The sequence below is a fragment of the Salvelinus alpinus genome, chromosome 16, assembly GCF_045679555.1.
Source record: "Salvelinus alpinus chromosome 16, SLU_Salpinus.1, whole genome shotgun sequence".
NCBI lineage: Eukaryota > Metazoa > Chordata > Actinopteri > Salmoniformes > Salmonidae > Salvelinus > Salvelinus alpinus.
This window is the reverse complement of record NC_092101.1, coordinates 6,618,414-6,640,644: the sequence shown is the minus strand read 5'-3', so window position 1 is coordinate 6,640,644 and position 22,231 is coordinate 6,618,414. Positions and strand designations below refer to the sequence as shown.

Below are 22,231 nucleotides of genomic sequence, written 5' to 3'. Positions count from 1 at the left end.
AGGTTTATGGTTAGGTACACATTGGTGCAATGACAGTGCTATTTCCGCGAATGCGCTTGTTAAATCATCACCCGTTTGGCGAAGTAGGCTGTGATTCAATGAGAAATTAACAGGCACCGCATCGATTATATGCAACGCAGGACAAGCTAGATAAACTAGTAATATCATCAACCATGTGTAGTTAACTAGTGATTATGTTAAGGTTGATTGTTTTTTATAAGATAAGTTTAATGCTAGCTAGCAACTTACCTTGGCTTCTTGCTGCACTCGCGTAACAGGTAGTCAGCCTGCCACGCAGTCTCCTCTTGGAGTGCAATGTAATCGGCCACAATCGGTGTCCAAAAATTCAGATTATCGATTGTTATGAAAACTTGAAATCGGCCCTAATTAATCGGCCATTCCGATTAATTGGTTGACCTCTAGTCTGAGGTCTCGAGCACTCTGGAGCAGGTTTTCATCAATGATCTCTCTGTACTTTGCTCCGTTCATCTTTCCCTCGATCCTGACTAGTCTCCCAGTCCCTGCCGCTGAAAAACATCCCCACAGTATGATGCTTCACCATAGGGATGGTTCCAGGTTTCCTCCAGACGTGACGCTTGGTATTCAGGCCAAAGAGTTCAATCTTGGTTTCATCAGACCAGATAATCTTGTTCCTCATGGTCTGAGAGTCTTTTAAGTGCCTTTTGGCAAACTCCAAGAAGTTTGGAACCACCAAGACTCTTCCTAGAGCTGGCCGCCCGGCCAAACTGAGCAATCTGGGGAGAAGGGCCTTGGTGAGGGAGGTGACCAAGAATCTGATGGTCACTCTGACAGAGCTCCACAGTCTGGCCACTCTACCATAATGGCCTGATTGGTGGAGTGCTGCAGAGATGGTTGTCCTTCTGGAAGTTTCTCCAATCTCCCCAGAGGAACTCTGGAGCTCTGTCAGAGTGACCATCAGATTCTTGGTCACCTCCCTCACCAAGGCCCTTCTCCCCAGATTGCTCAGTTTGGCCGGGCGGCCAGCTCTAGGAAGAGTCTTGGTGGTTCCAAACTTCTTCCATTTAAGAATGATGGAGGCCACTGTGTTCTTGGAGACATTCAATGCTGCAGACATTTTTTGGTACCCTTCCCCAGATCTGTGCCTCGAAACAATCCTGTCTCGGAGCTCTACAAACAATTCCAAAAATATGATTGGGATTGAGGAAGGTTAACTATTTAGAGATGCAATTCAAATGAGGTTATTCCTGCATCGTGCAATTGAGATGCTTGTTTTTGCAAGTTCAGTTTTTTGTCATGTGGACCAAAAAAGTTGTTACAGCTATATTCAATATTCTCTCATACTGATATGGTAGCTACATCTTGCATTTGTACTGTAGCTATAGTGGTGAATGTGAGTGTAGTCATTCAGTTATCTGCTTGAATGACCATGCCCAAGTCCAGTCTTCTCTTGCTCATGTTCTTTCAAAACTCTGGGTTGCATTCATTAGGGCACATCATAGCAAAACGTTCTGCAACAGGGATTGAAACATGTTTCTTATTGGACAAGTTCCAATTGTACTTCCCTATTTCACTCAATTTTGGAGCCTTTTCTCCATTTCGAACTGAACATGATCCTGACCTGTTCTTCAACAGATTTGTCCATAGACATCCCAGACTTCCTGGACCTGTCTCGGCTCCGGGGAACAGGACTGCAGGCGGGAGAACAAGAGCTCCCAGACCTCACACCCCCCATCGTCCTCCCTGAAGACACCAGAAGTAAGAAGGGCTGCTTTAGAACGAAGATACTGACAAACCTTTACCAATCTACCCACAGCTGGGAGGAGTTTGACTTTAGGTGTTGGACGTGGCTAGCAAAGCTGGCATTTGGGCCAAGCTAAATCTAGCACGCCTAACGAGTAACGTTTTGGGCCTAATGCTGAGCAACATAGAAGTGGTGTACTGTTTGTAGTTTATATGCTTAGTATTCCCCTAATCTCTGTTCTTCCGTCAGAGGCGGTTGCTTGGATGGATTTCGCTAGTGTGTTTGTAGTGCGACTACAGTGCGCTTGTCTGTGTGCCTCCTTTAATAGTTTAGCAGCCATTAGGCACATTGTGTTCTATACAGTCCTAGACCTAAGAACACTTTATGTGCTCTAGGCAAGCAATAAAGCTTGTCCTGGTACCCTGTAGTGCTCCATTGACACACTGGTTGTCGTGTAGAAGATGCTTTAACATTGTCAAGCCTTGTTAACCTTGTTAAACCTTGTTAAGCTACAACTCGGGGTTGAAACGCAACTATTTTATTTTAGAAGACTAATACAACATAATTACCGTGTTCCTCCTTCCTAAAATGAGGCTTTATGGGTAAATGCTAAGCGGCCAAAACAAAACTTCACACCAGAAATTTGCCCGATTTTAGGTGTCGTAAATGTGTTTTCAATGGAGCGATTTATTAAAGTTGTATGATTTCTCCTCTTAAGGACTGTTCCTGAAAAAGTAACAAAGCAGTTGGCCATTTTTGTTTTCTCTCATAATTAAATGACTGGTACACACATACATACAGTAATGTAAATCTTAGTTCTCAGTGTTAATAATGAATTTGTAATTTATACAGAATTTGTCAGATAAGCTCCGTGAATCTTAAATTAAACACCGGCCCATTGTCCCTTGACCTGAATCACTACAACAATTAATTGCATTTCTGAATCGGACAATACCTGATGAATTCTGATTTTGATTTCCGAGTTTTAAGCAAAGAAAATGTTGCTCCTTCAAATGCATAATTTCCCATCAATTATCTTTATGAATTTAGTATTGATTTGGCATATGGAACCTGAGTTTAAAAAAATGTTTTATATAGAAAAACATTACAATTAAATTTACCGACTTGAGCCATAAGTCAATATTTGTTTTAAGTGGAACAACTTTTGTAATTAAAACTGAAGTTGGACTTGAACGGTAAGGATGCTATTTTAGGTCCATGTTAGACTTTTTTACTAACCACATATTGAATTACTTAATCTGATAGATTCAGATAAATCAAAAAGTGTAGCTACAGCATGAATATAATTTAACTAGTAAAAAAAAAAACATGTTTGGTGTTCCTTGGAAATAATCACTTGTTTTCTTTACCTTTCAGACAACTCGATGAACTCCTCAGATTGTAAGTATTCAGTTTCTCCTATCCTTCCGCGATATATACCTAACACATTACAAAGATTTACCACTATGGAACAAAAGTTTTGGAGTTGTGATAAATGCAGTGAAAATAAGTTTGATGATGCAAAACCAACAGCTGTTGCACCCGCCGCGTAACTTTGCCTACTTACAAAAACTTTATTTTATTAGCCCGTTTAAAAAAAATTGTAAGCACTGGGTAAGTACAGCATGTCCCTGCACGGTTCCTCTCCAGCCCCTCTTTAATGAGGCCCAAAGAGAAAACAAAACCACCTTTAGAACCTGTGCGGTTTGTAAAGAGCGTGGGCGGCACTGATGTTTATTGGTTGTTTTTTGCTTGTCCTCAGCTCCAGAAATAGACGAGTCGGCGGCAGTGCAGCTGGCGGAGATGGGCTTCCCTCTGGAAGCCTGTCGGAAGGCCATCTACTACACTGGGAACATGGGCCCCGAGATGGCCTTCAACTGGATCATAGCCCACATGGAGGAGCCTGGTAAGAGCCACATGGATGTTATTCAAGTCTGATTCGTCAGCCTTTTCTGGGCACATGTGGGAGTTGGCAGTGCACGCTCTAAAACATCACTAAAGCGACATGTGCGTCACAGCAGGAGTCCCCAGCTGCCTCTGAGTGTGTTTTGAGTGTCTAAGGACACACATAATGTTCAATGAGCATAATGTTCAATGAGTAATACATATGCTATAACTGCATGTTTCTTATGCAAACAATGTAAATAGATTGTTTTAATGTCCATTACTAAAGTGCTTTTGTGTGTTAGCATGCTAACATAAATTGTATTTAGCTAGCTTAAAATAAAAATGAATTCAGTACCAGTCAGAAGTTTGGACACACATACTCATTCTTTATTTTTTGTATTTTATACATTGTAGAATAATAGTGAAGACAACACTATGAAATAACACATATGGAATCATGTAGTAACCAAAAAAGTGTTAAACAAATCAAAATATGTTTTATATTTGAGATTCTTAAAAGAAATCACCCTTTGCCTTGATGACAGCTGTGCACACTCTTGGCATTCTCTCAACCAGCTTCATGAGGTAGTCACCTGGAATGCATTTCAATTAACAGGTGTGCCTAAAAAAAATAATCTGTGGAATTTCTTTCCTTAATGTGTTTGACCCAATCAGTTGTGTTGTGACAAGATAGGGGTGGTATACAGAAGATAACCTTATTTGGTAAAAGACCAAGTCCATATTATGGCAAGAACAGCTCAAATAAGCAAAGAGAAATGACAGTCCATTACTGTAAGACATGAAGGTCAGTCAATGGGGAAAATTTCAAGAACTTTGAAAGTTTCTTCAAGTGCAGTCGCAAAAACCATCAAGGGCTATGATGAAACTGGCTCTCATGAAGAACGCCACAGGAAAGGAAGACCCAGAGTTACCTCTGTTGCAGAGGATACGTTCAGAGGAGTAACCAGCCTCAGAAATTGCAGCCCAAATAAATTCTTCACAGAGTTCAAGTAACAGACATCTCAACATCAACTGTTCAGAGGAGACTGTGTGAATCAGGCCTTTATGGTCGAATTGCTGCAAAGAAACCACTACTAAAGGACACCAATAATAAGAAGAGACTTGCTTGGGCCAAGAAACACAAGCAATGGACATTAGACCGGTGGAAATCTGTCCTATGGTCTGATGAATCCAAATTTGACATTTTTGGTTCCAACTGCTGTGTCTTTGTGAGACGCAGAGTAGGTGAACGGATGATCTCCGCATGTGTGGTTCCCACCGTGAAGCATGGAGAAGGAGGTGTGGGGGTGCTTTGCTGGAGGCACTGTCAGTGATATATTTAGAATTCAAGGCACACTTAACCAGCATGGGTACCACAGTATTCTGCAGCGATACGCCATCCCATCTGGGTTGCGCTTATCATTTGTTTTTCAACAGGACAATGACCCAACACACCTACAGGATGTGTAAGGGCTATTTGACCAAGAAGGAGAGTGATGGAGTGCTGCATCATATGACCTGGCCTCCACAATCACCTGACCTCAACCCAATTGAGATGGTTTGGGATGAGTTGGACCACAGAGTGAAGGAAAAGCAGCCAACAAGTGCTCAGCATATGTGACAAACCTTTCATCTGCTGAAATTATTCAGTTCTGCAAACCCACATTTTCATCAGCTGTCCGGGTGGCTGGTCTCATACGGTCTTCCAGGTGAAGAAGTCAGATGTGGGAGTTCCTGGGCTTGTTTGTTAACACGTTGTGAGGCCGGTTGGATGTACTGCCAAATTCTCTAAAACGACGGAGGTGGCTTATGGTAGAGAAATTAACATTCAATTATCTGGCAACAGCTCTGGTAGACAGTCCTGCAGTCAGCATGCCATTTGCACGCTCCCTCTTAACTTGAGAAATTTTTGTCTCACAATACAATGCCACAGGTGTCTGAAGTTTTGAGGGGGTGTGCAATTGGCATGCTTGACTGCAGGACTGCACCAGTGCTGTTGCCAGAGAATTTCATGTTCATTTCTCTACCATAAGCCGCCTCCAACGTCATTTCAGAAAATTTGACATCTAGTCCAACCGGCCTCACAACCGCAGACTGTGTGGCGTCGTGTGGATGAACGGTTTGCTGATGCTGAAGTGTTCCGGAGTTCCAAATTAAGCAGCAGCAGCTGAAAAGATGAGCTCCTACAAATATTGAAATTTAAATGTTTTTTTAGAGTAAAGTACATCGAAAAAAATCAAAAGAAAACTGCAAACTGAATAGGAGACCAAACAAGCAGCAAACAAAGAAGAAAGGCTTTTGAAAAAGTAACAATTTTTCATAAAATTATACCGTTTTCTTAGCTAGCTAAGTTGTTTACCTGTTGCTAGGCAGTTGCTAGGGACATTCCTGGAAGAAGCTAGCTAGCTAACAAGGAGTGTCTAGTTGGCAGAAGAGAAGAAGGGACAAAGAAGGGACAAAGTGGGACAAAATAAGGACAGAAGAAAAGGGAAAGGGGACATTAAGGTGAAGCAGTCCTCTAAAGACACAAAAGACAATAATACAAGAAACAACACTTCTATTGCCTCTCCCTCTACGATACGCACTTCCGGGTTGGAGCGAGTAGTTGCATTCCGCTTTGCTCCACAGGTAGTATTACATTTCATTTCATTACAGTACAACAGTTTGATTTGTTTGATCTTAGCTGGCTACATAGCCGTCTTTGTATCCAAGATAATTGTGTAGTCTAGAGTAATTGTCGAGGTTACCTAGCCAGTTAGAGGTTACCTAGCCAGCTACACTTTCAAACAAAGTCAACAACGCAGCCACTGCTAGCTAGCCTATTTCACCAGCCAGCAGTACTATATCATTTTAGTCAATAAGATTTTTTGCAACGTAAGCTTAACTTTCTGAACATTCGAGACGTGTAGTCCACTTGTCATTCCAATCTCCTTTGCATTAGCGTAGCCTCTTCTGTAGCCTGTCAACTATGTGTCTGTCTATCCCTGTTCTCTCCTCTCTGCACAGACCATACAAACGCTTCACACCGCGTGGCCGCTGCTACTCTAACCTGGTGGTCCCAGCGCGCACGACCCACGTGGAGTTCCAGGTCTCAGGCAGCCTCTGGAACTGCCGATCTGCGGCCAACAAGGCAGAGTTCATCTCAGCCTATGCTTCCCTCCAGTCCCTCGACTTCTTGGCACTGACGGAAACATGGATTACCACTGATAACACTGCTACTCCTACTGCTCTCTCCTCGTCTGCCCACGTGTTCTCGCACACCCCGAGAGCTTCTGGTCAGCGGGGTGGTGGCACTGGGATCCTCATCTCTCCCAAGTGGACATTCTCTCTTTCTCCCCTGACCCATCTGTCTATCGCCTCCTTTGAATTCCATGCTGTCACAGTTACCAGCCCTTTCAAGCTTAACATCCTTATCATTTATCGCCCTCCAGGTTCCCTTGGAGAGTTCATCAATGAGCTTGACGCCCTGATAAGTTCCTTTCCTGAGGATGGCTCACCTCTCACAGTTCTGGGTGACTTTAACCTCCCCACGTCTACCTTTGACTCATTCCTCTCTGCCTCCTTCTTTCCACTCCTCTCCTCTTTTGACCTCACCCTCTCACCTTCCCCCCCTACTCACAAGGCAGGCAATACGCTTGACCTCATCTTTACTAGATGCTGTTCTTCCACTAATCTCATTGCAACTCCCCTCCAAGTCTCCGACCACTACCTTGTATCCTTTTCCCTCTCGCTCTCATCCAACACTTCCCACACTGCCCCTACTCGGATGGTATCGCGCCGTCCCAACCTTCGCTCTCTCTCCCCCGCTACTCTCTCCTCTTCCATCCTATCATCTCTTCCCTCTGCTCAAACCTTCTCCAACCTATCTCCTGATTCTGCCTCCTCAACCCTCCTCTCCTCCCTTTCTGCATCCTTTGACTCTCTATGTCCCCTATCCTCCAGGCCGGCTCGGTCCTCCCCTCCTGCTCCGTGGCTCGACGACTCATTGCGAGCTCACAGAACAGGGCTCCGGGCAGCCGAGCGGAAATGGAGGAAAACTCGCCTCCCTGCGGACCTGGCATCCTTTCACTCCCTCCTCTCTACATTCTCCTCTTCTGTCTCTGCTGCTAAAGCCAATTTCTACCACTCTAAATTCCAAGCATCTGCCTCTAACCCTAGGAAGCTCTTTGCCACCTTCTCCTCCCTCCTGAATCCTCCTCCCCCTCCTCCCCCCTCCTCCCTCTCTGCTGATGACTTCGTCAACCATTTTGAAAAGAAGGTCGACGACATCCGATCCTCGTTTGCTAAGTCAAACGACACCGCTGGTTCTGCTCACACTGCCCTACCCTGTGCTTTGACCTCTTTCTCCCCTCTCTCTCCAGATGAAATCTCGCGTCTTGTGACGGCCGGCCGCCCAACAACCTGCCCGCTTGACCCTATCCCCTCCTCTCTTCTCCAGACCATTTCCGGAGACCTTCTCCCTTACCTCACCTCGCTCATCAACTCATCCTTGACCGCTGGCTACGTCCCTTCCGTCTTCAAGAGAGCGAGAGTTGCACCCCTTCTGAAAAAACCTACACGATCCCTCCGATGTCAACAACTACAAACCAGTATCCCTTCTTTCTTTTCTCTCCAAAACTCTTGAACGTGCCGTCCTTGGCCAGCTCTCCTGCTATCTCTCTCAGAATGACCTTCTTGATCCAAATCAGTCAGGTTTCAAGACTAGTCATTCAACTGAGACTGCTCTTCTCTGTGTCACGGAGGCGCTCCGCACTGCTAAAGCTAACTCTCTCTCCTCTGCTCTCATCCTTCTAGACCTATCGGCTGCCTTTGATACTGTGAACCATCAGATCCTCCTCTCCACCCTCTCCGAGCTGGGCATCTCCGGCGCGGCCCACGCTTGGATTGCGTCCTACCTGACAGGTCGCTCCTACCAGGTGGCGTGGCGAGAATCTGTCTCCGCACCACGTGCTCTCACCACTGGTGTCCCCCAGGGCTCTGTTCTAGGCCCTCTCCTATTCTCACTATACACCAAATCACTTGGCTCTGTCATATCCTCACATGGTCTCTCCTATCATTGCTATGCAGACGACACACAATTAATCTTCTCCTTTCCCCCCTCTGATAACCAGGTGGTGAATCGCATCTCTGCATGTCTGGCAGACATATCAGTGTGGATGACGGATCACCACCTCAAGCTGAACCTCGGCAAGACGGAGCTGCTCTTCCTCCCGGGGAAGGACTGCCCGTTCCATGATCTCGCCATCACGGTTGACAACTCCATTGTGTCCTCCTCCCAGAGTGCTAAGAACCTTGGCGTGATCCTGGACAACACCCTGTCGTTCTCAACTAACATCAAGGCGGTGACCCGTTCCTGTAGGTTCATGCTCTACAACATTCGCAGAGTACGACCCTGCCTCACGCAGGAAGCGGCGCAGGTCCTAATCCAGGCACTTGTCATCTCCCGTCTGGATTACTGCAACTCGCTGTTGGCTGGGCTCCCTGCCTGTGCCATTAAACCCCTACAACTCATCCAGAACGCCGCAGCCCGTCTGGTGTTCAACTTTCCCAAGTTCTCTCACGTCACCCCGCTCCTCCGCTCTCTCCACTGGCTTCCAGTTGAAGCTCGCATCCGCTACAAGACCATGGTGCTTGCCTACGGAGCTGTGAGGGGAACGGCACCTCCGTACCTTCAGGCTCTGATCAGGCCCTACACCCAAACAAGGGCACTGCGTTCATCCACCTCTGGCCTGCTCGCCTCCCTACCTCTGAGGAAGTACAGTTCCCGCTCAGCCCAGTCAAAACTGTTCGCTGCTCTGGCACCCCAATGGTGGAACAAACTCCCTCACGACGCCAGGTCAGCGGAGTCAATCACCACCTTCCGGAGACACCTGAAACCCCACCTCTTTAAGGAATACCTAGGATAGGATAAAGTAATCCTTCTAACCCCCCCCCCCCCATTAAAAGAGTTAGATGCACTATTGTAAAGTGGTTGTTCCACTGGATATCATAAGGTGAATGCACCAATTTGTAAGTCGCTCTGGATAAGAGCGTCTGCTAAATGACTTAAATGTAAATGTAAATGTCAATGTTGTGAACGGAGTGACCCATGGTGGGGTTATGGTATGGGCAGGCATAAACTATGGACAGCGAACACAATTGCATTTTATCGATGGCAATTTGAATGCCATCAATAAAATTAGATACCGTGGCGGTGATAATCCTGAGGTCCATTATCGTGCCATTAATCCGCCGCCATCACCTCATGTTTCAGCATAATGCACGACGACCTCATGTCGCAAGGATCTGTACACTATTCCTGGAAGCTGAAAATGTCCCAGTACTTCCATGGCTTGCATACTCACCAGACATGTCACCCATTGAACATGTTTGGGATGCACTGAATCAACGTGTACGACAGCGTGTTCCAGTTCCTGCTACTATCCAGCAACTTCACACAGCCATTGAAGAGGAGTGAGACAACATTCCACAGGCCACCATCAACAGCCGGATGAACTCTATGTGAAAGAGATGTCTCGCTGCATTAGGAAAATAGGCAAATAAATAAGGCAAATGCACCAGATACTGACTGGTTTTCTGATCCATTCCCCTACCTTATTGTTAAGGTTTCTATGACCAACAGATGCATATCTGTATTCCCAGTCATGTGAAATCCATAGATTAGGGCCTAATGTATTTATTTCAATTGACTGATTTCCTTTTATGAACTGTAACTCAGTAAAATCTTAGATGTTTTAATTTGTAGACAAACTGGAATTAAAGCCAACCTTAACAAGGCTCCCAGGACTAGTAGAGAGCTCAATGTTCATGTCATCCAACAAATGTAAATGCTCTGCGTTTGGTAAATGGCATTGGCACTTGGATTGGAACCGGTGCTTTGGTCAGATGACATGAAAATGTCTCTTTGGCCACGCAAACCAGTGGTGGGTTTTGCATGGAAAGATGCATATGCAGAAAATAACCCCATACCTTCTATAAAATATGGTGGTGGATCTTTGATGTTATGGGGCTATTTTGCTTCCACTGGTCCTGCTGCCCTTGTTAAGGTCAACAACATCATGAACCCAGTACCACGGCATTTTAGTCAAAAACCTGGTTTCCTCTGCCAGGTGGCTGAAACTTGGCCGCAAGTGGATATTCCAGCAATATAATAAACTAGGGCACACCTCCAAATTCACAAATAAATGGTTAAATGACCGTTAAAATCAACATTTTGCAATGGTCATCTGTCTCCGGACTTGAACCCCTTGAAAACGTGGTTTGAATTGAGGTGGTCAGTCCATAAGCGCAGACGAAGGATATCAAGGATCTGTAAAGATTATGTATGGAGGAATGGTGTAAGATCCCTCCCAATGTGTTCTCCAATCTCATAAAATATTTTAGAAAAAGGCTCTGTGCCATTATCCTCGCAAGGTGAGGCATTGAACGGTATTAAAAACAGGGGTGCCAATATCGTTGATCCCCATCTTTTTGAGAATGATTATTTCTTCCCCTTCCACTTGCCTCAGTTTGTTGTAATTTTAAGTAGAGCAAACATTTCCATACATGTTTGTTAGCTGCATGTGTTACATAACTCCACGAGTCCTATTTATGATATCATTTACAAAGATTATACAGTTTAAAAAATAAATAATCCCAAAACATTTTTTTTGTCAATTTGTATATTTGAGTTTAACCATAATATTTATTGTAATATTTGTTCTATATTTTCTGGTGGATTAAACTGAAATTGCAACCAACTTTCTATGGCTTGTTTTAAAAAGAGCAATATTTTGGAGATTTCATTTTATAATAACCGAAAGTGAAGCTTATAATCTGAAATAAAGGGAAAAACGCTATTCTGGAACATGTGGTGAGATATTCTTACTCATCTGCTCGAGAACCAGTTCGGATTGAAATATCACTTTTGTAAAAGTTGTATATATTTTTTTTGTGACCCAATATGTAGTCCAGAGAGGTTAGAAAAATGATCTAGATCCTCTGAGGCTGTGGAGTGATCCAAATTGTGGATTTAAAAGAAAACATGAATCCTCAGCGTACAATGAAATGTTTTTGTTTTTAAGGCCTGGAGTTCTAGCCCCTTGATATTATTGTTGGATCTGATTTTAATTGCTAACATTCCGATGGCCATAATAAATGGATATGTTGATAGTGGACTGCCTTGTTTTACACCTCTCGACAGTTTAATACTTTCTGAGAAGTAGACATTATTTACAGTTTTACGCCTACTGTAGGGTTATTATACATAACTTTAACCAATTTTATAGGAGATTCTCAAAAATTGAAATGTTATATATAAATTCCAGTTGTACTTTATCAAAAGCCTTTTCAAAGTCTGCAATGAATACCAGGCCTGGTTTTCCTGATTTTTCATATTGTTTCCAGTACTTGTCTTATATTATCTCCAATGTATCATTCATGTAAAAAATCCTGTCTGCTTACAGTAGGATGAGTAATATCCAATAATACCTTTTTGAATTATATGCACTATGTATTTAGCTAGAATGTTTTGCATCACAACCCTGGAGTGTAAGGGGCCTCACATTTTTTTCAATGGACTGGATCCTTATATTTACCACTTGGGTCCTGTTTCAGTAATAATGAAATCAGACCTTGTGGTTGAGTATCTGATAATCTACCATTTTTATACATGCTAAACATGCTAAAACTGTCCTCTGAGTACATAAAAAAAGGGTTGATATACCTAAACTAGTATGTCATCCAGCCCTGGAGGTTTCTCGGGCTGTCCCAGCTTTAATTGCATCTAGAAATATTACTTGTTAAATCTCTTTTGTCTAATCAATTGTATTAGTATAATATCATTTCTCCCTTTTTTGCATAGGTCAGTGTTTATTTTATTCATAATTCTGGACCTGACTGTAATGTGATTTAACACTAGCACACACAGTCAAATTGTACAGGTGTGTAACAACTGTGTCAATTAAGGCCCAATCAGGTCAAAACGGGGGAGGAACGGTGTTGTATTGCCATAGTAACTTTTTAAAACTGCCATCTGTTTTTTGTTTTAGTCCCTCCTAAATTCTTAATTGCTTGTGTGGAATTGCAGTTAGGAAGTCACATATCAGCTTTTTAATATGCGTGAGGCATCAGCCAGCCTCTTTTGCACTCTCCCTGAAATTCAGCTTTATTACAGTTGCTTAATAAACTCTGTATTAAAGGAGTGGTTCACTATTTTCCAGCTTGATGTTAGATGGTTCTTCACCTTGAAAGTAGTGTATGGGCCAGGAGAAACTGTAGTCCAGGGTTCAGTTCTCCTTAAACAGACACTACAAACTTCAGCTAACTTTAGTCACCACAAGCTAACAGTCAATGGAAGTGATGGGGCATGTGAAAATGGAACCCTCGATTACAGATTCTCTTGGCCCATAGACTACCTTCAGGTTAAGGAACCATCTAAAATCTAGTTGTAAAATTGTGAACTACTGCTTTTAATTGCTGTACCCTGTTATATTTTAGTAAGTGGATTTATAAGTTTGTCTTAAACAATATTATAGTCACTTCTGCATACAGAGTGATATTGTTGGAAAGTTACTAATAACTAATGAAGAGGCTTTTCTTCTCTCTCACAAACACAACCCAGTGAGCAAGCCCCTCCTTTACAGCTCGCCAAGAGATTCAAGGACAAATAAGCAGACCAACACAAACGGGCTCTCTTAAGCTGAGCATGCCCTACTTGTACTAACAATGACCTATATTAATTGGGGGACTATGGCCTATGATAACCCAAAAATAACCAGGCTGATGAGGCCTTAGGAACACATCCTTGTTTAAGTGTGCTCTTCCTGGTTTGACCCTTGTTTGAACGGGTGATTTACTGATTCATGAACCATGTTTACAGTAGAGCTTTCTCCTTCTTTACTCTTTTCCAGACTTTGCTGAGCCCCTGGCACTGCCAACCTTCATGGATCCCGGCCCTTCCGTGGCCAGCTCGGGCCTGGCTGCCACCCCCCTGGACAACCACCCTCCAGAGGAGAGCATCGGCATCCTCACCTCCATGGGCTTCCCCCGCCGCCACACCGTCCAGGCCCTAAAAGCCACGGTCAGTGGCTCTTTCTCTCCTGCTGCTCACACTCACTCTGGTGAAACAACACCAAAAATAATATTGTCCTGGCCTAGAAAGCATTCAGTAGGGAGTAGTGCTCTTTGGTGGTTTTTAATTGGACTTTTTCCAGATTTGAATTATCGTAGAGATATATACTGTGTTGTGGAATATGGAAAATAAACCATCCATCCGAAGCCTGTTCCTATAGCTAAAACCTTGCAAAGATGGAAAGGGAGACTTATGTTTTAAGTAGGTTAATATCCCCAAAAACTTTTAACCAATATGTTTTATTTCTCTGTCAGAATTTTGGCTTGCTATTTATATTTGGACCATTGATGTAAGAATGATGGGGAGTGGCTTTCTATAGTGCCAATCCGTGCTGGAGAATCATGCCCTCTCAGCTATAAACAACTTGGCTGGCCTACTTGTTCACTTGATATAGTGCCGTTTTAAAAACCCCTTCATGTCCTTGGTTGCTTCAGATCCCTGTTCTACATGCTGTTTACAAATAGTCCAAGCATCGAGCCCCGACATGGTGCATAGCTAGACTCGTTCAGCTTTTCAGTTCTATGAGTCAGATCGTTGTGTCACACGTGCACAGTCATTTTAGCACAGTTATTTTCATGCATCTGTTTGTGCGTTCCTCCAATGTACCTCAAATGAAACAACTCATTCATTCAATTCCGTTATGAATTGTATAACACCACGATATACAGTATAAACGTTGAATTCCATTATAGCGGCTGCTATTTCAAGATTGCGACTTTTTCTCTTTTTCATCAGTCACCTGCCCTGTCAGCATAAAATAGGTCCCACGTGCTCTACGAAAACAGACCCTCTGATTTCCTTGTTTACCATTCCTAACACCTCCAGACCCCTTTGCCATCCATTTTTTTCCTCTTAAAAAAGCCCAGGGTCCTCGTGAGTTATGTAGGAGTGTGAAACATTAGAGGGTCTCCGGGGTCTTCTAGTAATAGCTCAGGGAGCACGCAGGAAGTGTTCAACCTCACTGGCCTGTCTGTCTAACTGACTGCCTGCCTGGGCATGGCCAGAAAAAGCAGACGGCATCAGATTATTCCCCCCTCATGTGCTCTCTTGATGTTGTCAATCCTGTTACATTCTCTTGAAGCATGCCAGTCACAATTATTGTCCATCTTCTGAGACCTCTGAATTTGAGAAGACTTAGGGGAGAGAGGAAGCATATTCTACTGTACATGACAATTTAGCCTACCAATTATGACTTTTTGGTTCTTTCGGATTCATTGAAACAAGCAAGTAGTGTAAAAAAAAAATACCAGTACCAGAAAGTACTGTCAGTAATCAACCACTGAAATAGGTCTGTGAAATGACGTGTCACCAACATTTGTTGTTTCAGAACAACAACCTGGAGCGGGCGCTGGACTGGATCTTCACCCACACGGAGAGGGAAGAGGAGGAGACTAGCGATGCCCTGTCTGACATGGCCGACACCACGGAGCCCAACGACAGCGCCTTCTCCAATGCCAACACGCACAGCGACTCCACACTGTCCCCAGACCAGGACGCCTCAGGCCCCCAGATCAAAGACGGACCCGGGCGTGAGTGACTCTGCATGACCTCTGACCTCTAAGACTGATCTAGTGTCAGTTCCACCCTCCCCAGTCCTAGCCATAACCATTATGATCTAGAGACACTGATCTAGGATCAGCTCCACCCTCCCCAGTCCTAACCATAACCATTGTGATCTAGAGACACTGATCTAGGATCAGCTCCACCCTTCCGAGTCCTAACCATAACCATTGGGCTAAATACATTGATCTAGAGTCAGCTCCACCATCCCCAGTCCTAACCATTATGGGCAAAACGATTAAGACAGGAGTGATAAAAGGAAAATAATTACACAAATACAAATGTGGTACAGGAGCTGGATAAAACGTTTTATAAAGCTGCTTTGAATATAAAGCTCACTGCTTGCTAACACCCATATGATGCAACACTTGCTGTTTGCAGGTACATTTGGAACGAAACCATCCTTTCACCAATTGTGAAAGGCTTCTCTTTCCACTTCCATTCTGACACAATCCTGTTCAAGGAAGGCAGCACACGGTTTTACGTCACATGTTTGTTTTAAGATTTCGTGTTTGAGGAGACTCATTCTATTCAGGGTCTCAGCCTATATGATTTTGAAGTCAGAAATGCAAATCATGGACCACAGTCTCTCCAACTACAACCTGCATTGGTTGAATAGGATCAGATCGGGATTAGATAGTTATGAGACCGGTTTACTAGCAAAATGCATCTGTTCTGTTCACAAGGGCGTTGTAGCTTTGTGTAACGATTTGGTTTGACTTTCCGTTTTACAGGTTACGAGCTTTTTGCTTTCATCAGCCACATCGGAGCGTCCACGATGTCTGGTCATTATGTATGCCACATCAAAAAGGAAGGAAGGTAAGTCGGTCACAATGTACATACTCTACATGTATCTCTGCTAGATGATTAAACCACAATCCCCTTTTCACAATGAAGGATTAAAAATGAATTGTATAGACAGACTGTTTCCACCAGCCGTTGCACTGCACATTTTTGATCTATTCCAACACTCCTGATTTTTAAACTAATCAAGGGCTTGATCATAGTTGACGAGTTGAATCGGGTTTGCTAGTGTTGGAGTCAATCAAGTATCGTCTTTGATCGGCTAGCTGTCTTCACAGACCAGATTGGGAAACACTGTCCTAAGAGACGACTTAGATCATTTTGTAATTAGTGGTCTACAATGTGGCGTTTGCAAATCAAGACGAAACGAAATGTATAGATGAGGTTTTAACACAATGTGTTACCCATGTTATTCTTTCTCCCCCCCACGTCAGATGGGTGATCTTCAATGACCACAAAGTGTGTTTGTCAGAAAGGCCTCCAAAAGACTTGGGCTACATCTACTTTTACCGTCGATTGTCTAGCAGCTAGACCAAGCCCCCCCCACCCTCCAACCTTAGAGAACCACATCCTCACAACCAGAAGACAGGAAGACGACCACAGTGGAAATTATGGAAACACTCACACCCCAGAGCAGCCAAAAAAAAGATTGGAACCGCTCGACTCAGCCAAGTCACTCAAGAGCAACCGGAAAGTGCGGTCAAAAGGGAAAGCAATTAGCTTTTTGTATGTCTCCGAGATTCCCGTGTGCTTGTGTGTATTGAAACGTGTTATTTGTCTGCGGGCAAGTGTCAAACTCATTCCACGGAGGGCCAAGTGTCTGCAGATTTTTGCTCCTCCCTTGTACTTGATTGATGAATTAAGGTCACTAATTAGTAAAGAACTCCCCTCACCTGGTGGTCTAGGTCTTAATTGAAAGAAAAAGAAAAAAATCTGCATTGAAAGAAAAAGAAAAAATCTGCACACACTAGGCCCTCCATGGAATGAGTTGACACCCCTGGTCTACGGCGTAGGTACAGAGGGGAGTGCTCCACAGTTCTAGTATCAGCATATAAGATCTTACTATACATTTTCTATGCCTTAAGCTACTGTGCCAGTATTTTTATTGAAGTGGTACATTATATAAATGTCGGGCATGGTCCAAAAGTGGTCACGAGTCACTGCTAACCCTGGAAAAACTCTGAAGCAGAACTCGATAAAAAGAAAACGCAATGCTGCTGGGAGCTTTGCATGTGCCATGCAGAACGGAATATTAGAGAATGTTTTGCATCTATAGGGAATTAAAAGGACATCAGGAACCCTTAACATGTGATGCAGGATAGAAAATGATGGCATTGAATGCAGAGAAATAGCCAGCATAGGCAAGTGTCAGAATAGGGAAAAACATTTGAAAAACCCGCTCTTAACTATTATGGATACTGAATAAGTAATATCCTTATTGGAGAGTCCGATGTCCTGTAATGAGATTTGTCACCTGTCTGGTTTTAATTTGCAGGTTTTTCTGGGCTTCAGTGGAGAAACTGTTTTCTGTACAGTGACAATTGGACAAGTCAAGTTTCAGTTACCAGGAGAATGTCATTTTTATTGGAATCTGAAAGCCACTTTGACAGACTTTTATATCCCTGCTTTTTCACATAGAAATAGAACCATGAGCATATATTACCTTGAATCAGATACCCTAAACTGATATTTGCTTTTCTTGAATGTGGTAAAAGCCTGTGACCAATGTGGTTGTAACCAAAAAATGACTACTATTATATCACCTTTTCTATTTTCAAAGTGTTCCTCAGACCATGTCGATTACGCATAGTGTATGCATGCATACAGTATTGGTTGGCATTTGTATCCGCGCCTAATATGATTACATTTTGTGGAAGGACAGACAATGCATGAGGGAAATGTTTGCCAATTATTGTAGTCCTCAAACTCTGAGTAATACCGCATTTAATATTCGATATGCCGCCATCTTTTTAATGCAGAATGTATGCATTTGAACACAGCCATCTGTGTTTTCCTCATTATTATAGCACTATGCACTGGGACAGAATCTCTTCTCTTGAGCATACACCATGTACTGTAGGTTACGACCTACAACTTGTTTCACAATGTGTTCTCGTACTTTAAGACGTGGTGCTGTGCTGAATGTATTCCTTATTGTGCTCGCAACCAAACCCCCCCTTCGACTTTAATGCTAAACTCTAACACATATCAGAGACAACACTGGCCCTACTGGTGCATAGACACCAACCGTTGTGTATATGTTAATACTGTATTCACCATTTTACTCATACTCGCTGCTCACTCATTCTCTCACTATTCTTTTCGTGTCCACCACAGTCACATCTTAGATTGTTTGTACTTCTATGTCGTATTCTCATGACCCTATACAGCCACTCTGTCAAAGACAGTTCATCAACCGGTGTAGTAGAAAACCCAGCTGCAGTGTTGCCTAGAGTTCATTGTATGGCTGTTACATATCGACAAGGTAGTGGATTGGAATGTCGCATATAAAACCCCCCTTTTTTTTCTCTTGTCTTTTGAGTACTTACCTGGGCAGTATTCCATCAAAGCAGGTTTCCTGGTAGAGTCAAGAACATGATTGTGCTTGCGTTGCAATAATGCACCTTTGGTTTCATGTACTCCGCAATGCAAATGTTTTCAGTGTGAGACGAAAGAAACTCAAACTGCATATAAACTCAAAGGTACTTTCTTGCTGCGCAGGATGAATCGTGTTTTTAGACCCACAATGGGAAACCAGATAATGGTTTCGATTTACTAGAGCCCTTGGTTGTTTTGGAGAAGATTACAATTCCCCCTCTCAAATCGATCCCTGAAGAGCTCCCATCCTTGTCAGACACTACTTGATAAATTGCTTCTGTTACCTATGCAATTCCTCATGGTCTCTTTGCAAGTATTGTTTTTGCCATCTCCCTTCCACACTTGTTTATTATTCAATAAGAATAGAATGAATCCCTCTGTCCCATTCTGAGATTGTCATTACTGGTCCTTGACGGGTCAGTGTAGTAGTTACATTTATTATACAAAGGTCTGATTGCTGAGGAGAGGTGGGTGTTCTATGCATTCTAGTTCTATACCGTTTTGTCCTCTACCGGGGTTCCTCCCATCTGGTCAACTCTAGCTGTTTTAGACTGGCAGGGTGCCCGCTCACCTTCTTGCTCTCCATTTACTGTGGAATTGATCGCTATGGAGGACGTCTGTTTTGTCTTCTCTCAGCTCCCTCTTCATCTGTCACTTCCTCTCCACCACTAGTTGTTGAGGTTGTGAAAGGTAGTGGTTTACCTTCTGTCACAAAACGCCTTCGCACTGTGAGCATGTGCACTAAAAGTTGACATTTGGTCTGTACAATACATGTATTTTTCTTTTATTTCATTTAACTAAATGTTCAATGATACTTCACCTGTTTTTACTTGATTTCTTTGCTTTTTTGCAAACAAGTTTGTTCCCATTCTGTAGTTTATTACATACAGTTTCCCTGAAGGGATTATTTAAAGTTGACTTTTGTAATGTATGTTTGCATAGTTCAATAAACTACACATTTCTTGACATTTGACACTTCTGTATTTTAGTGCATTGTTACTGAGGAACTAGTGTGGCTTGGCCATGGTTCCTCATCACAATTCCTCAATGGTTTTCAATTTCATGGCGTCTCTAGTTCTTTACTCCATAAACAGTAGGATAGCAAGCATAATGTATAATTTTAATTGAAGACTGTTTTTTGTTTAGTTATAATGTGGTAGGAAGGGAGAGCTGCAGCATAAAGTACCCATAAAGACAATGGAAAACAAACCTTGGTAGGCATGCAATGATAAAATATATACAACAAAATACATACTTTGACTATTACAGTTTATTTTAAAAGAACGTTCATATACGGTATGCCTGAAAGGTGTTAATGCTTGACTAGTTTAAGTACAGTACCAGTCAAAAGTTTGACCTCACCTACTCATTCCAGGGTTTCTTAATTTTTACTATTTTCTACATTGTAGAATAATAGTGAAGAAAAACTGAAATAACATATGGAATCATGTAACCAAAAAAAGTATTAAACAAATCAAAATGTAATTTTAGATTCTTCAAAGTAGCCACCCTTTGCCTTGACAGCTTTGCACGCTTGGCATTCTCTCAACCAGCTTCATGAGGTAGTCACCTGGAATCCATTTCAATTAACAGGTGTACCTTGTTAAACGTTCATTTGTGGAATTTCTTTCCTTAGGGGTGGTATACAGAAGATAGGGCTATTTGGTTAAAGACCAAGTTCATATTATGACAAGAACCACTCAAATAAGCTAAGAGAAACGACAGTCCATCAATAGTTTAAGACATGAACGTCAGTCAATTCGGAAAATTTGAAGAACTTTTAAAGTTTCTTCAAGTGCAGTCGCAAAAACCATCAAGCGCTATGATGAAACTGGCTCTCATGAGGACCACCACAGGAAAGGAAGACCCAGAGTTACCTCTGCTGCAGAGGATAAGTTCGTTAGAGTTAACTGCACCTGAGATTGAAGCCCAAGTAAATGCTTCAGAGTTCAAGTAACAGACATCTCAACAGCAACTGTTCAGAGGAGACTGCGTGATTCATGGTCGAATTGCTGCAAAGAAACCACTACTGAAGGACACCAATAATAAGAAGAGACTTGCTTGGGCCAAGAAATACGAGCAATGGACATTAGACTGGTGGAAATCTGTCCTTTGGTCCGATGAGTACAAATGTAAGATTTTTGGTTCCAACCGACGTGTCTTTGTGAGAAGCAGAGTAGGTGAAAGGATGATGTCCGCATGTGTGGTTCCCACTGTGAAGCATGGAGGTGGTGGTGTGGGGGTGCTTTGCTGGTGAAACTGTTACCTTGAACTCTTTTGAATTCAAGGTACTCTTAACCAGAATGGCTACCACAGCATTCTGCAGCGATATGCCATCCCATCTGGTTTGCGCTTAGTGGGACTATAATTTGTTTTTCAACAGGACAATGACCCAACACACCTCCAGGCTGTGTAAGGGCTATTTGACCATGAAGGAGAGTGATGGAGTGCTGCATCAGATGACCTGGCCTCCACAATCACCCGACCTCAACCCAATTGGAATGGTTTGGGATGAGTTGGACCGCAGTGTGAAGAATAAACAGCCAACAAGTCCTCAGCATATGTTATATTTTCAAGACTGTTGGAAAAGCATTCCAGGTGAACATGGTTGAGAGAATGCCAAGAGTGTGCAAAGCTGTCATCAAGGCAAAGGGTGGCTACTTTTGAAGAATCTAAAATATATTTTGATTTGTTTAACACTTTTGGTTACTACATGATTCCATGTGTTATTTTATAGTTTTGATGTCAACACTAATTCTACAATGTAGAAAATAGTTTAAAAAATCTAGAAAAACCTTTGAATGAGTATGTGAGTCAACTTTTGACTGGTACTGTATCATCGGTAGAGTAGTATGCATTGCAAATACACTATAAAGTGTTCCATTATTTCATTTTTATGTCATTTGTTTCATTCAAAATATGATTTGTTCTATTCATACTTGTATGTCGGCTACAGAAATATACCATAGTAAACCAGCATTGTACAATGGGTTGGTCAAAACGGTGATAATTGACAAATGTATCGTACACAAGATACAGAGCAATCACAAACTGTTGGTCTTATGCTATTGTACTGACCAGGGAGGTTTGTGGTCGTTCAGTTATACACATGCGTGAGCGAGTTAAAGGTAATACAACTGTCTGTCACCAAAGTGTTTGAATCATTTAGCGAAACAGTGGGTGTGGGAAAGGCCTGCTCTGTTTGAGCTCGCTACTCTTATGTTTTGTTTATTGTATCTTGTGTACAATATATACTGAATAATAAAATAAAAAATAATACTATATATATTCATACATACACACACTACCGTTCCAAAGTTTGGGGTCACTTAGAAATGTCCTTGTTTTTGAAAGAAAAGCAATTTTTTTTGTCCATTTAAAATAAAAATGTATCAGAAATACAGTGGACATTGTTCATGTTGTAAATGACTATTATAGCTGGAAACGGCTGATTGTTAGTGGAATATCTACATAGGCGTAACAGTGGCCCGTTATCAGCAACCATCACTCCTGTGTTCCAATGGCACGTTGTGTTAGCTAATCCAAGT

At 42.6% G+C, this 22,231-nt stretch overlaps 1 protein-coding gene across 4 annotated transcripts in view; it reads left to right on the top strand.

Annotated features, from left to right (window-relative positions):
* Positions 1-19,649, top strand: part of LOC139540695 (ubiquitin carboxyl-terminal hydrolase 13-like) — a 60,208-nt gene extending 40,559 nt beyond the window's left edge. For all 4 annotated transcript variants that reach the window (XM_071344564.1, XM_071344563.1, XM_071344562.1 and 1 more), the window contains 7 exons: positions 1,615-1,737; positions 3,101-3,124; positions 3,486-3,629; positions 13,501-13,670; positions 15,049-15,250; positions 16,016-16,100; positions 16,520-19,649. In XM_071344564.1, coding sequence (XP_071200665.1) covers positions 1,615-1,737; positions 3,101-3,124; positions 3,486-3,629; positions 13,501-13,670; positions 15,049-15,250; positions 16,016-16,100; positions 16,520-16,616 — 845 coding nt within the window. In that variant the 3' untranslated portion in view covers positions 16,617-19,649. The remainder of the gene's footprint in view (positions 1-1,614; positions 1,738-3,100; positions 3,125-3,485; positions 3,630-13,500; positions 13,671-15,048; positions 15,251-16,015; positions 16,101-16,519) is intronic.
* The last annotated feature ends 2,582 nt before the right edge of the window (positions 19,650-22,231 follow it).